We start from the raw sequence: 15624 nt of genomic DNA, 5'->3' as shown, positions 1-15624 counted from the left end.
AAAATACACTCCCACAATTAAAAAGGAAAAGGAATAAACCTTGGATAAATGAAAAAATACTAAAGTTGATGGAACAAAGAAAAAAGTTAAAGAACAAAACCTGAATATAAAAGCATGAATAAAGAAATAAAAAAAGAATGCCGGAAAGCCAAAGAGGAATGGATTAAGAATAAATGTATAGATATAGAAAACCTTGATAGAAAACACAGAAGCAGAGAAATGTATGAAAAGATCAGAGAAATGACAAGCAGGACAAATACAGTAAATCATGCAAGTGTCATTAGAGACTCAAGAGACCATATTCTAATGGATAAAAAAAAATCATGGAAAGATGGATTGAATACACAAGGAAAATATACGAACAACAAAGAAATAATATTCCTGAACAGACTGATTTAGAACGACCACCCATTTTACTCTGTGAAGTTGAAAATGGCATCAGAAAACTAAAACCACATAAAGCTAGTGCCACTGCATAAGGGTGGTAACAGACTGGAAGTGTCTAATTACAGGCCAGTCTGTGTGTCATCAGTAGTTGTTAAGATCTTGGAGAAAGTAGTGAGGGACCGTATACAGCATTGGGAAGATGAGGGTAATGTTATCTGTGAGAGTCAACATGGATTTGTGAAAGGGCGCTCTTGTTTTAGCAATATGCTAGCCTTTTATAATAAAGTTACAAGAACATTAGATGAGGGAAAGGCATATACTGCAATTTTCTTAGACTTAGCGAAGGCATTTGACAAGGTGCCACATGATAAGCTGATATTTAAGTTGCAGCACATGGGTCTGGATGTCAGAATTGGTCAACTGGATTCATGATTGGCTGTCTGATAGGTATCAGAGTTGTGTATGGTGGAGCAGTTTCAAGGAGGCAGAGGGTTACAAGTGGGGTCCCACAGGGCTCAGTACTAAGACCTATATTGTTTAACCTTTATATCAATGACATTGCCAGTGGATTGCAAGGGGATATTCAGTTGTTTGCGGATGATGCGAAGCTGGGAAGGATTATTAGTAATAGTGCAGATGTGGTAGCCCTGCAAGAGAATTTGAATAAGCTAGATAGATGGGCAAATGAATGGGGGGTTTCAGTTTAATGCAGCAAAATGTAAGGTCTTGAGGTTTGGGAAGCATCGATGGGATGCTGCATACTCTATGGGAGGAGTTATACTGGAGGAAGTAGGGGAAACAAGAGATCTGGGGTTGATGATTGATAGAAACCTGAAGTTTAGGGGACATATTGCAAAGGTGGTGAAGGTAATACAGAGGATTGCTGTAATTATGAGAAGGACACTGACCTGCAGAGATAAGAGGGTTATCATTCTGTTGTATAAATCTCTGATCAGACCACACTTGGACTATTGTTCTCAGATTTGGTCCCCAGGATTTGAAGGGGATAAATTAACTGTGGGAAGGATACAAAGATGGATGACAAAGATGGTTTCAGGACTGTACAAGGATAGTTATGAGGATCGGCTGAGGGAATGTGGAATGCAGAGTTTGGTGGATAGAAGAAGGAGAGGTGATATGATTGAGACTTTTAAACTGTTGAGAGGTGGTTACAGGGTTGACACTGGGGAGTTCTTTCACTTGGTTGAACAGCAGGAAGGAGTGATGACAAGAGGCCATCCCTGGAAGTTATGAAAAGAAACTGTGAGCAAGAGGGTGAGGAGTGGTTTCTTTGCATGGAGGGTGGTTGAACCGTGGAATGCATTGCCTGATGGAGTGGTGAGAGCAAGAACGGTCAATGAGTTTAAGGAGTGGTATGATAGACTTTGTGTTTCTTAGGGGGGGGGACCTCCCCTCGATGAGTCTTGACAGACTTTATGTTCTTAGGAAGGACCTCCCACGATGAGTCTTTTGACTCCATGGAGGCCTGAATAATAATAATAATAATAATAGATATCTTGGCAGAATGGTTGAGGGCTCTTGATGAAGGACTGAAATTTCTAACAAAATTATGCAATAAATTATACAAGACTGGATTTCTACCCAAAGATATTAATCACTCAATTTTTGTTCCAATTCCTAAAAAAACAAAAGCTACACAATGTGAAGAGCGCAGGACAATTAGCCTCATCAGTCAAGTATCGAAAGTCCTCCTATACATTATTCTTGAAAGAAATAAAAGAAAAATAAACATAGAAATAAATGATACACAAAGTGGCTTCAAGGAAAATGTAGGTACAAGAGAAGGTATTTTCAATGTCAGAACCATCATAGAAAGATATCTAGAAAAACAAAAAGATGTGTACCTCTGCTTCATAGATTACAAAAAGGCATTCAGCAATGTTCAACATGGGCAATTAATTGAAATCCTTTCAAAAATAGGCATGGATGGAAAAGACATTAGGCTAATAACTAATCTTTACTGGGAACAGAACTGCATCTTTGAGAATAAACTGAGATACTGCAGAATTCCCAGTTCAGAAAGGTGTGAGACAAGGCTGTGTCTTTTCTCCGATTCTCTTTAACCTGTACATAGAAGAAATATTTAATAAAATTAGTAACCTCAAAGGAATCACTGTAGGGTGCAGAAATATTCATAACCTAAGATATGCAGATGACACAGTTCTTCTAGCTGAAAACAAATATGACCTCAAGACTCTTATAGATGAAACCCTCAAGTACAGTGAACAGTATAGCCTCAGTTTCAACTTTAAAAAGACAAAAATCATGAAAATTTCAAGGGAAAAGGAAATACCAAAAATATGCATCAATATAAAAGGAAATAAATTAGGTGCAAACATACATATACCTCGGACACTTGATCACAGAAAATGGCAGGACAGAAGATGAAATTAGAAAAAGGATTGAAATTGCAAAGTCAACTTTCAACAGTATGAAAAATCTACTGACATCTAGAGAATTAAATCTGAAAACAAGACTAAGAATCTCCAAATGCTACATATGGTCCACATTATTATATGGAGTAGAGACATGGACACTCTCTATTGTGAGTGTGAAAAAACTGGAAGCCTTTGAAATGTGGCTGCTGCAAAGACTTATGAGGATATCATGGAAAGACAAAATGAGAAACGAAGAGGTACTAGAGATGGTAGGTGTAAACAGGAGCCTGATGAAAGAAATTAAAAAGAGAAAAGTCAACTATTTTGGACATATTCTGAGACATAATGCCTGCAAAGGACACTTCCTGAAGTGTCCTTCTCTTTCTCTTTCCCTCAACTGTTGAGGGAAAGAGAAGAGGAAGACAAAGACTGGAGTGGATGAAAAATATAGAAGACTTGACCTATCTCTTATATGAGGAATGCAGCAGAGAGGTGCAAAATAGGACATGGTGGAGACACATGATAGTCAATCTCCTGGAGGGAGAAGACACCTGACAGGACAGGAGTATGTTATTCCTGCACAGTTTCCTCCAGTCTGATATACCTGTTGGCTGGGATTTATATTCTGGCTTACTAATAGGCTAATCAATGTGAAAGTGTAAGCAGAGGATTTGGATGTATATACCAACTAGACTTGACAGAAATTCAGCACATTTTTATACTGGGTGGCCAGAACATTACTACTTCTTCTTCTTCTTCGTAACATGGAAATTTAGGTCATGTGGCCTGTTCTGGTCTCATGCCATCTCTTTCTTGGTCTTCCGATTCTTCTTTTTCCACTTATTTTGTATCTGTATAATATTTTTGGTAGTCTGCTGTTGTCCATTCGATTTAAATGTTCTAGCCATTTTTGTTTATACTGTCTTATGTAGTAATTAATTGGTTTTATTTTCAGGGATTGTAAGATTTCTTCCTTGTTTTGTGGTCCCACTTGGTATATCCAGTTGTTTTTCTGAGGAACTTCATTTCTGCTGTTTGAATTCGTTTTTCATCTTTCCTTTTCATGGTCCATGTTTTGCTTCCGTATAGTAGAGTTGGTTTTGACAAGACATTATATAGTCTGATTCTAGTGTGTTTTTGTACCAGGGATGGCTTAAATATATTATTTATTATGCCATTTACTTTGACAAAGTTTGATATTTTAGTGTCTATATCTTTTTCTTCTTCGTAAGATAGATCACATCCCAAGTATCTGAAAGTGTTTACTTGTTCTAGTATTTTATTATCTATTAAAATATTAATATTAACATTACTTTCATCGGCATTTTAGACATCTGTGGTTTATTTACCTCTGAGACAATGCAATCACACAGTTTACTTAACTATTCACAGAAGAATGTCTCCCCCATCCTGATCCATTTAAATACATTTCTGGAAAATTTGGAGAAAACAGCAAAGCTAATGATAATGATAAATGTAATTTCCAGATTTTTGCTCAGGACATTTATAGTTATTACTAACATAATGAATTTATGCATTAAGATATGTCTAAATTCACTCAGAGACCACACAAGAAATAAGAAAAGGTCTTACTCATCACTATTAACAGTAATCTGAAACAGGAGATTGCCATTCAGTTTTGAGCAGGATAAAAATGAACGTCCTATTGAAGAGAAAAATATGTTAAAGTTTTATAAAGAATTACAGTGGAGTAACTTTCAGAGGTGAACTGTAAACTAAAATATACAAATATTACTAAAGAGAATAAAAATACAAAAACAAGAATCAAACCTTAGGGAGTTGTGGCAAAATTAGTCTCTAATGCCAGTTATAGACCAGTCAGTATCTCTGTAGTGGAAAGAGATATTGGAAAGGCTGGTAAAGGCAGATGTTTAGGAGTTTGTAGATAGCACTATGATTCTTTACAGAGGACGGTATGGTTTTGTTAAAGGTATAGGTCTATTTTTTACTAACCTGCTCACATTCTATAATACAGTGACAACAGAGATATATATGGAGAGAATGAATATAACAGTATACTTCTGGATTTTTTAAGGCATTTGATGGGATCTACGAGTTTGTTATGCAAATTCAATGAGAGTATGCAAAATAAGCTTGTGACATGGATAAGAATATTGTTGACTGAGGTATTAGAAAGTGATATCTGGAAGTGGTGAATCTAAGAGAAGGATGGCCATTGAGTACCTCAGAGTTCTGTATCTAATCTATTCAACTGGTATTAATGATACTTAGGATAGTGTAGAGGAATATCAAGTTATTTGATGATCATGCAAAGTAAGGTTGACAAGAGAGATGGTATATAGCTAATAGAGAATCACTGTAGGCTGATTTGAACAGCTTGCAGAGATAATAATAGTAATAATAATAGAGAACAATAATTTAACTGCCAACACATTTTTTTTAATTATGTCTATGAGAAGACCTTTAAAAAACTAACAAATAATGTTAAAAGTGATGAGCTCATAAAAATGTGGACTACACACAAAGCAGTTATGCCACTGAACCTCTGGTATATAAATTTAATAAGCTGAAATACTTGACCACATTTTGTTTAAACAATGAATCTGGAGGCCTCCTGATCAGCTAGTGATAAATTCTACTCTACCAAATTCATGTCTAGAGGGGAATCCAAGCATGGTAGCATGCAGAGAGAGTAGTATTCAGGTAATAAGATTAATGCAAGCATACTTGAGAGGCCTTGCCACACAGGACTAGGTCACCAGATTCCCTCTATGTGTGTATGTGTGTGTGGGGGGGGGGGGTATGTTAGCAAGTCTCTCACTTCCTATTATATCTCCTATTGTTCATATATCTTTTCCTCCCGTATATATACAAGGGTGTGTTGAAAAGTTGTAATAATCACCATGAAGGAATTGAGGTTGAACCATGTAACTTACACATTATTCTACATATACTCAATGAAGTGCTATATACTTGTTACAACACTGCTGCATCATTTGCAGTCCTCTGAGAAAAAAGTTCTTTCCCTTGTTGCACAAACCAATCCTCAGCTACAGATATGACTTCATCATCTGTGTGTAAATTTTGTTCCTTTCAAGTGTTTCTTTAAATTTGGGAATAGGAAATAGTCAGATGGGACCAGGTCTGGTGAATAGGGCCAGTGAAGCAGACACTGAAAGCCAAAGTTGTGTATTGTCTGTTGGGTTTCATGAGCAGTGTGAGGAGTGCACTGTCCTGCAAAAGAAACATGCCTCTGCTCAGTTTCCCCGCAACGTTTTTCCTTCAGTACCACCTTCAGTTCCTTCAGAGCTGTTGAATAAACTGCTGCTATAACAGTTTCACCTTTATTAAGATACTTGGTAAGAATTACACCATCCATATCCCAAAAGGCAATGGCAAGAACCTTACCTGCTGACTTTTGGATTTGGAACTTCTTTGGCTGTGGAGACCCTTTGTGTCTCCACTCCACTGACTGTTGTTTGGTCTCTGGGTCATAGTGATCAAGCCATGTTTCATCAACAGTCACAATACAAGCCAAAAAATATGCATCTGATTTCTCAAAATGACTCCAAATCCCTTGAGATGATAGTATACATTCTTTCTTTTGGTCAAGTTTAAAAAATATTTGAGGACCTACTTTGCTGAGAGTTTCTGCATGTCCAGATGTTGATGGATAATGACTCCAACTCATTCTGTGGATATCCCCAGAGTCTTTGCAATGTTTTTGGTTGGTATCTGTCTATCATTGAGTATCATGGCATGCACTGCATCAATGTTTTCAGCTGTGATCATTGTAGAAGGTCTTCCTGACCTGGGGGCATCTGTTGTCTCAGGATGCCCAGTTTTAAACTTAGCCACCCATTTGACAACTGTTGGATATGCTGGGGCATAGTCCCCTAAACCTTTCTTGCAGCACAAAAAACTTGATGACAGCCTGCACCTCTGTGTCTTCAAATTTCTTCAAAAACCTCTGACATGTCATATATCCTAAAAGAAAAAGAACAAATTTTTACAATTTGATGAAACATGGAGATAAAGGGTTTTAAGATATGTTGTTTCTTCTGGTTATAACAGCTGCTTTAATATCATTTTTGTTCTAGGTGTTTATCAGAACTTTTCAGCACCCCCCCCCCTTGTAATGAAGGGCAACATAAGGCATTTCTGCTGTGTCTCCCATCTTGTGCTAAAAACGTATGCTTTAGAACTAATACCCATCTTATTTTGTTTCTTCAATCTTTCCACTTAAACTGGCACCTATTATACTGCATGGAAATTAGCCTACTTCAGTCTATTTCAAAAAAAAAAAAAAAAAGGTGATTAAAGTCAGCCAACAAACTAACCATCCAGTTTTTTGCACTTTAGTTCTCTATTCCATCAAAGGCTTGAAATGTGGAAAGGCAGCAGGAGTAGATGATATTCGACCAGAAATGCTGAAGTATGGTGGTATAAGAGTCTTACAGTGGCTGCACTGCATAGTTCAGAAAGCCTGGACAGAGGGACGAATTCCCGATGATTGGAGTAGAGCTCTCATAGTACCCATATATAAAAAGGGAAATAAAACTGAATGTGAGAATTACAGAGGTATTTCCCTACTGAGTGTTCCTGGCAAGATCTATGCAAGTATACTTGAGAAACGGTTGAGAAGAATTGTGGAAGAAAAGCTTGGTGAAGAACAAGCTGGATTCAGGCCAAATAGAGGCTGTCAGGATCAGATCTTCACTTTACGACAAATAGTCGAGAAAGCATGGGAATATAACAAAGATCTGTATTTAAGTTTTGTCGATTTGGAAAAGGCATATGACAAGGTGCCAAGAGAGAAGCTATTCAATACGCTGCAGTTATATGGTGTCAATGGGGCATTATATCAAGCAATACTTAGTCTTTATTTGAGTTGTGAGTCAGCAGTTAGAATTGAAGGAAGTACAGGAAGATGGTTTAATGTTAAATCTGGTGTGAGACAAGGATGTACATTATCCCCTCTGTTATTCATTATCTATATGGATCACATTATGAAGGAATGTGGTATTAAACCTGATATCAAAATTGGAGATGTTAATGTCAGCTCTTTGCTTTATGCGGATGATGTTATACTTCTAAATAAATCCGCTACAAGTCTGCAAGATTCTCTGACTAAATTGAATAACTGTTGTAATAGATATGGTATGAAGGTCAGCAATAAAAAGACAAAGACAATGAAAATAGGCAGAATCATTGAAAATGTCAACTGTGTTGTGAATGGAGAACCTGTGGAACAAGTAAATCATTTCAGCTACTTAGGCACAATTTTTACTGAAGATGGTAAACTAAATATAGAAATAGACAACAGAATCAGCAAAGCTGGTATCGTGGGAAGTCAATTGAATAAATTCATATGGAATAAGAAAGAAATTAGTCCGAACACTAAATTAGCTGTATACAAGACTGTGTTCAAACCAATTTTAACTTATGGATCTGAGAGCTGGGTCAGAAGTAAAACACTTGACCAAAGACTAGAGACCGCAGATATGAGAGTCCTGAGAAAGATTAGAGCCGTGAACAGATGGCATCAATGGCAATATCATATTAAAAATGAGGATATTAGGAAAGAACTTGACATTGTCAGCATCCAGGAATGCGTTAGCAGAGCTAATCTCAGGTGGTATGGTCACTTAAACAGAATGGGCGAGGAAAGATTAGCAAAACAAGTGTTCTCTGCCAGGTTGGCAGCAAAACGACCCAGAGGAAGACCAAGATATAGGTGGATTGATACGGTACAAAGTGCCTTAGACGATAGAAATATAAGATCTGATAATGTTGGAGTCTTGACAAGTAACAGACTGATTTGGAGGAAAATTGTAGATAGGAAGCTAGTAATGATGTAATTTTTTCATGTAGTACTGTCATATCCTGTACACCCCTTGAGGGTACATGGCAGGAATTTGATGATGATGATGATGAGTTCTCTATTCTTCATTTATTCTTCTCATCCTATATATAATGAAGGACAACTTAAGGCATCTCTCGTTCTCTCCCCCCCCCCCCCCCAATGTGTCCCCAATCTTGTTCTAAAATCTTATTCTCTAGAATTAACACTCATCTTATTTTGCTTCTTCAATCTTTCTTTTTTAACTAGCATCCTACTACATTGAAACTAGCCTACATTCAATCTATTCCAAAAAATAAAAAATAAAAATAAATAAATAAAAAGGTGTTGTCAGCCAACAAACTAATCACTCAATTTATTTCTTGCACTTCAGTTCTATCAAACACTATGAAGAAAGTCATCAAAAGCAAACTTTGCCATCTGAAGGCAGGCCAGCTAATTAGTTACTGCCAATATGGATTTCGCCACTATCAATCTACAGCCAATCTTCTAGCCTACACTACTCAACTTTTGTACTTAAGCCATGGAAAGGTCTGAAGAAACTTATATGGTTATCCTTTTTCTGAGGCATTTAATCAGGCCGAGCATAGACTACCTCAGCAAAAACTATCATCCTATGGTCTGTCTTCTATCATTTGCAGTTAGGTCACAAGATTCCTCTCAGGTTATTCTATGTGTCATGGTTATATCAGTTGCTCAATTTCCTTGGCTTTCCCCACCAATGCTAGAGTGCCCTAGGATTCTGTATTTTCAACCCACTCTTTTTCTTCCTGTTCTTAAATGACCTCTCACTGACCTCAAATCCTATTCATTGTTCTTGTCTATTCGTAGTATGCTCCTTTCTTCTTCTTCATTTGGCAAACCTTATAGTTCTCAATTATTAGAAGACTCAAATCAACCATGGCCTCTAAACTCTGATCTTCTTGTTATAATTCAGTGGGGGCAAGGAAACCTTGTAAACTTCAATTTTGCCATGTCCTTTCTAATTTCTCACACTTAAGATCTCATGCCACTTCTCTCAATTGAAACACGATCAAATTTCTTGGGTTAAATTTTTTCCTGGCATAGACAAATCTCAGCCATTGCTTTTGCAGATGCTAAAAAACTGTACTTTTTTTTATTCATGGCAATACTTCTCACCTATACATCTGCTAATACTGAATAAATTCCAAATCTCCTCTAAGAACTGCTTGATGCTTTTCCAAAATTGGAAATCCAGTTAATTAACATCAGTGGTGGCTGGTGAAAATTTTAAGTGAGGGCGCTGCATATATATAAAAAAAATAAAAATAAATAAAAATCTAATCAGTAAAGAATTTATTAATAAATAAATTTACATATTAAAAATTGCTTTATTAAAAATATTTCATCCTCACCACGAACAAACACCAATAATAAAAGTTTCGTATCAATAGCAATGACAAGTGCAAACGAATATCGGCATTAGATTGCAGTGCATTTGTTTTGTGTAATGATAATTGAAAAAATATAATTCTTTTCATATTTTCAACAGTGACACTCGTCATAATTCAGCCTTGTATCTATAATAAATAAATAATTATATGTTATTTTAACAAAATAAAATAATATTGACAAAAAATAGTTCACCATGCACACGTACCAATAATAAACGTTTCATATCTCACAGAAATAATGCACGTAAGGATACTAAAAATACACTGTCGTTTGGGCAGTGTCTGAATGACGTAACATGCAATGACAAATGCCAATGAATATCGCCATTAGATCGCAGTGCTTTTGTTTCGTGTAACGATAATTGAAAAAACATAATTCTCTTCATGTTTTCAACAGTGACACTCGTCATAATTCAGCCTTATATCTATAATAAATAAATAATTATATGTTATTTTAACAAAATAAAATAATATTGACAAAAAATAGTTCACCACGCACCAATAATAAATGTTTCATATCTCACAGAAATAACGTGCATAAGGATACTAAAAGTGTCTGAATGACATAACATGCAATGACAAGTGCAAACGAATATCGGTGTTAGATCGCAGTGCATTTGTTTCGTAATCTTAAGTGTTAATCGAACAATTCCAATTATTAACTATTCAATCAATGTCAAAACATAAGCTGTAACCTTTAACATGTTGTAAGCATTCTTATTATTTATAAACACAAACAAAATTAAAATTTTTCATTTTTTCCTTGGGGGTGCTGCAGTGTCGCAGTGCTTATGTATGGGCCACCACTGTTAACAATACTTCTCTTGCAGGTCCACTCCAATCCCTCTCTCATAGATATTTAGTTTCTACCTTGTGGACAATGCTCTGCTGTTGGCTTCTATCATTCTTCCACAAATCATAGAAACAAAAGCAGCTGATGGTCAATATCCATTTCAGTTCCAAAGGTTTTCATACCATTAAGAAATAATCTGAACCAATTTCCTTTTCTCCTCTTTCATTTCATTTACCTCTTTTCTTTGGAACAGCCTCTCTCACTGTCTTTCCAAAGACAACTATCAACTTCAACAAACATGTCAACAGATTCCTCTTACATTCTTGCCCATGTGCAACAACTATGTGATATAGGTCTTGTGAGCGTGTGCATGTGCTTCTGTGTATGCCTTCTGATTTTGAATATTCATATCTTTAATGAGTTATTGTATGGTTCCAAAAACTCTAGAACTTGAATCCTCAGAATAACAAATACATTATTAAATCCGAGTCATTTAAAGCCACATATTTCACTCATTTAAGTAAACACAGCAGTGTGCTTCTGTTCACAGCTGACAGATTTTCTGTGAAGTATAGTAAATGAATCAATTTGCACTCTGTTAGCAATGCCATTAAAAAAAAAAGTACAAATGAGATATTTGAATGGTACGAAAACCTATGATGGTCATATTTTTTAAACCATAAAAGAGATCAAATTTCTGCATGAAAATAAAAGGTAATTATATTATTATTAACATCTGACCTCCATGTAATCAGAGACTTATCATGGGAGGTACACACTATTGCACACAATGCTCACCCAACCATGCCTTAAACCGATTCAATGTGTCTATATTCACAACACACTCAGGCAGTGCATTCCACTCACCAACCACTCTCCATGCAAAGAACCTGCTCCTCACACCCTCCTTATACAGTTTCCAGCAATGGCTTCTTGTTCCCCTCCCATTCTATGAAAAATCTCTTCCATGTCAACTGATAACAGCCCCTGATGAGCTTATATGTCTCAATCATATCCTCCCCTCCCCCTCTTCCTCCTATTGACTAGGCTTTGCAACTTACATTCCCTCAATCTGTCCTTGTACTCCACATTCCAAAAACCACTTACTACCTTTGTGAATCTTCTCTGGATCCTTTCCAATATATCTTGCCATCATGAAAAAAAAGGGAGGGGGCATTAGGAGAGTGTGTACAATTTGATCACAGCTTATAGCAAAAACTTCCACATCACATCCAACTTCAACAGTATTGGAAAAGGGAAGCCAGTTGGAGTTGTAGACGTTAAAGTCAGAGGAAGATGACCCCACTATTTGGATAGCTGGATTGTAGACAGTCAAGCTTTATGAAAAGAAAGGTGAACAAGTCAGAGTAGTTTTTGGAGTTTGGAGACTGGTGTACTGGTAAACGGAGCATTTTGACCTCTGCTTGCTTTGAGCTAGAGGTCAAAGCAAGCAGAGGATTCTGAATTAGTCATTCTCTAGTAAATAATGTCAGATCTTATGAAGGTAAGAAGTATCCTTGTGTTGAAAGGAATCATGAATGTATAATTTGGACACTGAAGGTGGACAGTAGCTGATGTAGCTGGAATTTGGGTTTCTTTCAAGAGTAGGAGGTGTAGTCTGAGTGACTGTAAGTGATGAGGAACATTTATGATGGTGTTTATTTCACAAATGTTGGTAAAAGTGGATGTGAAGACGAGTTTTTTGTTTTTGCAAGGATTCTGGCATGTTTTGTAAGTTGTGATGGTGATTGGATTTTGAGGAAGATTTTAGTTATAGTGTTATGGTTGATGTTCATACATAGGTAGGACAGAGTTGGGATATGCAATTATAGGAGATAATCTTGGACATGAGATCAATACTGAGAACAACAACCAGTCTCCACACATAACATGATCTCAATAGTGCTTTTCATATACTGTTACTCAGACTCCCTCTCCAGGCATGACTTGAAGGAAGTCTGAGTAGTGGTATATGGCAACAGGATTATGCAACAGTTGACTGGAACATCTCTTGACTCATTACTGACAGGTTCAAGACCTGTGTACTATCTGGGTGCCAACCTGCAAGACCCACATTTATAATGATGTACCCTTGAAATGGAGTGATACCCTTGTAGGGTAACAGCCACACTGCATGGAGAAGAGAGAGGGATGGACCCAGAATCCCTACTCCAGATATCAAACACAGCATTCAACACTACAGGCCCCAATAAGCTGGGTGGTGGTATTTCACTGGGAAATGAAGGTCATCTACCATCTAGTGGGTCTAGTTAGCATTTCCTCAAACTAGGATGAAAACTTTTGTTTGCTCACACTTGGATAAAAACATGAATGTAATTTGTCAATTATAACTTATTACCATGTTGCTAAGCAAAAAAAACTTGCAACAGTGAAAAATAGTTTTAACTTCTTAAATAAACATTTTTGTCTTATAAATCAGAGACTAACAAAAAAATGACTTAAGTAGAATACAAACAACAGAACGAAAGTTTTGAGGACAATGTTGATAAAAACAAGACAGAGTAAGAATATAAACATTCAGGATTGCATTGGGACTAGACAGTGTTGAAGAAAGGATTGTAAACTCCTGCTTGAAATGGTTTGGACATGTACAGACAATGAATGCTGAAAGAATGTATAAAATGAAAATTGAAGGGGAGGAAGGAAAGAAGAGGAAGACCACACCACCATTTCTGTGGTGTGTAATCTGGACCAAATAAGAGAAAATTAAAAAAAAAAAAAAAAAAAAAAAAAAAAAAAAAAAACTTGGGTTGGAATAATGTTCGTGAAGAAAAACTATACGATGAATTTTGATGATGGTATAACTTTAAGTGATACAGTATTATTATTTTCTGAAATATGTTTTCTTAAAAGTATGTGAGAATTTACTCTATATTGAAGCATATTTTTATAGTATGTAATACCATAATATGCTGCAAGTGGTCCAGGAGGCTTGGTACCTTTGGACACCTTGTTTGATACTTCATGATACTTGTGATTCATTTCTGGGACTTTTTTTGTCTGAAGCATCCTCCCGTGCCCTCCCCCCCTCGCCAGGGTAACACTACTGGTGGGGAGGGGGGGCATGGGAAGGCTATCTCAATCCCCCCATATGGATAAGACAAGCCTCGATTAAAGAATTTAATAAACCAACGAGCAACCCACTCCTGCCCCTGCACCAGATCTCATAAATCCACATAGTCTTCGCTTAAAATCTAGAAAGTCTTTCTGGTCCATGGATAAACTCTCTTCAGCTGTCCTGCCATTAACACCTAACATGTTGAGAGAATACTGGTCCAACAATCTTCCAATAAACAGCTTCCTGGTAGAAGATCCCTGTGCTCTGCAGCCTGGTTTTGCTCTTCCTAGGAAGATTTGGTCATCTATCAACAGGATCAGAACTAACCATGGCAGATGTGACTACCTGCTACATAAATGGAGGCTGTTAGACCACCCTTATTGTGATTGTTCTCCCGTGGCTCAGACGATTACTCATATTGTGAACGACTGTCCAAGGTGCCAATTACACGGTGGTGGCCTACAGGAAATCCACAAGGTGATGGATGAGGCCTTGGATTGGCTTTCCAGACTGACCTGTAGCTGTTTTGTATTCCTTTTGCCATAAGAATAAATAAATAAATAATCATAATATGCAACTCAAAATATGGCATACAAATGGTAGTATATCCCAAAATTTGGTATATATTTCCAAAAATAATGAATATTTAGTTCTATTTTAATATGAAGTTTAATGTTGATCTTTTATTCCATAGGATATTTCAGAGATGAGGCTGGTTCATATGATCAAATGTTTCATTTACTTGGATGTCTGGCAATGTTTGCAGGTGGAATATGGTTTCTGGAACCTTTTGTATTTCGTTGGCATCAAGCAAACAGGGAAAAATTAAAAATGACGCAGGATCAGGAAATAAGAGAAAGTGATAAAGATATTGAGATGTGACCAATAGACACATATCTAGAAAATGAAAGTCTGTAATGCATAAAACTAGCACAAAATTTATCACCTTTTTTAAATGAAAGCTGTTCATTTTTGTTTATGTGAATTCCATCCATACTATGCACATTTTTATATACTTATTGCAATGTGCTACAATGCAAATCACTAAAATTTGTATTTTCTTAAATTGATGGTTCATAATAACTTTATCCTGTGAACAGTTGCTGCTGCAGATGTGATGATGGTACGATGAATATTATTCTAAACATAACTATTTTATTGGACAAAATGTCTCTAAATTATTTCTGAATGCACCATTATTTTCAGCAAAAGCAATTACAAATAAAATAATTAACTGCTTTTTTGGCAACAGAAAGAGGCAGTGGTATAACCACTATGATGCCAAGTGTGCATTTTCTGCACTACATAAGAGAGAAGCAAGAGCTTAATGGGCTTCCTTAGAGTGTACATAGGTTCTCTCAGCATTTTCATTAAGTTTCAAAAAACATTGTTTTCATTCAGATGTGTGATGTGAGGTTATGTTTTCATCTCCCTCAAACAACAAAAATGTTGTTTGAGGGAGATGAAAAAAAAGGAGTCATAGTTGTACCACTGACTATGAGTGAAGTCAGCAAATAAACTAATATATCTTATGTTTGACTCAAAATTTTTATTCAAATTAATAAGTAATTTCCACATAAACTGCTGATCAATACCAAACATAATATTTGAGACATATAAGATTCACAACATATTCTAATTATTGTAACAAATTAATATTGATATTTCAGCAGCTGTTCACAGGATTATACTTCAAAGAATTAAAT

At 36.3% G+C, this 15624-nt stretch overlaps 1 protein-coding gene across 1 annotated transcript in view; it reads left to right on the top strand.

The window, feature by feature from the left end:
- The window catches only part of LOC150095753 (uncharacterized), a 145290-nt gene extending 129866 nt beyond the window's left edge, over nucleotides 1-15424 (top strand). The window contains exon 8 of the mRNA XM_090409952.1: nucleotides 14613-15424. Coding sequence (XP_090266078.1) covers nucleotides 14613-14800 — 188 coding nt within the window. The 3' untranslated portion in view covers nucleotides 14801-15424. The remainder of the gene's footprint in view (nucleotides 1-14612) is intronic.
- Nucleotides 15425-15624: the final 200 nt, after the last annotated feature.

The sequence above is a fragment of the Typopeltis vanoorti genome, chromosome 20, assembly GCF_054136105.1.
Source record: "Typopeltis vanoorti isolate ZY-2024b chromosome 20, IOZ_Tvanoo_1.0, whole genome shotgun sequence".
In the NCBI taxonomy this organism is placed as follows: Eukaryota; Metazoa; Arthropoda; class Arachnida; order Uropygi; family Thelyphonidae; genus Typopeltis; species Typopeltis vanoorti.
The sequence above is the reverse complement of the archived record's forward strand: the minus strand, read 5'-3'. Positions and strand labels throughout refer to the sequence as shown.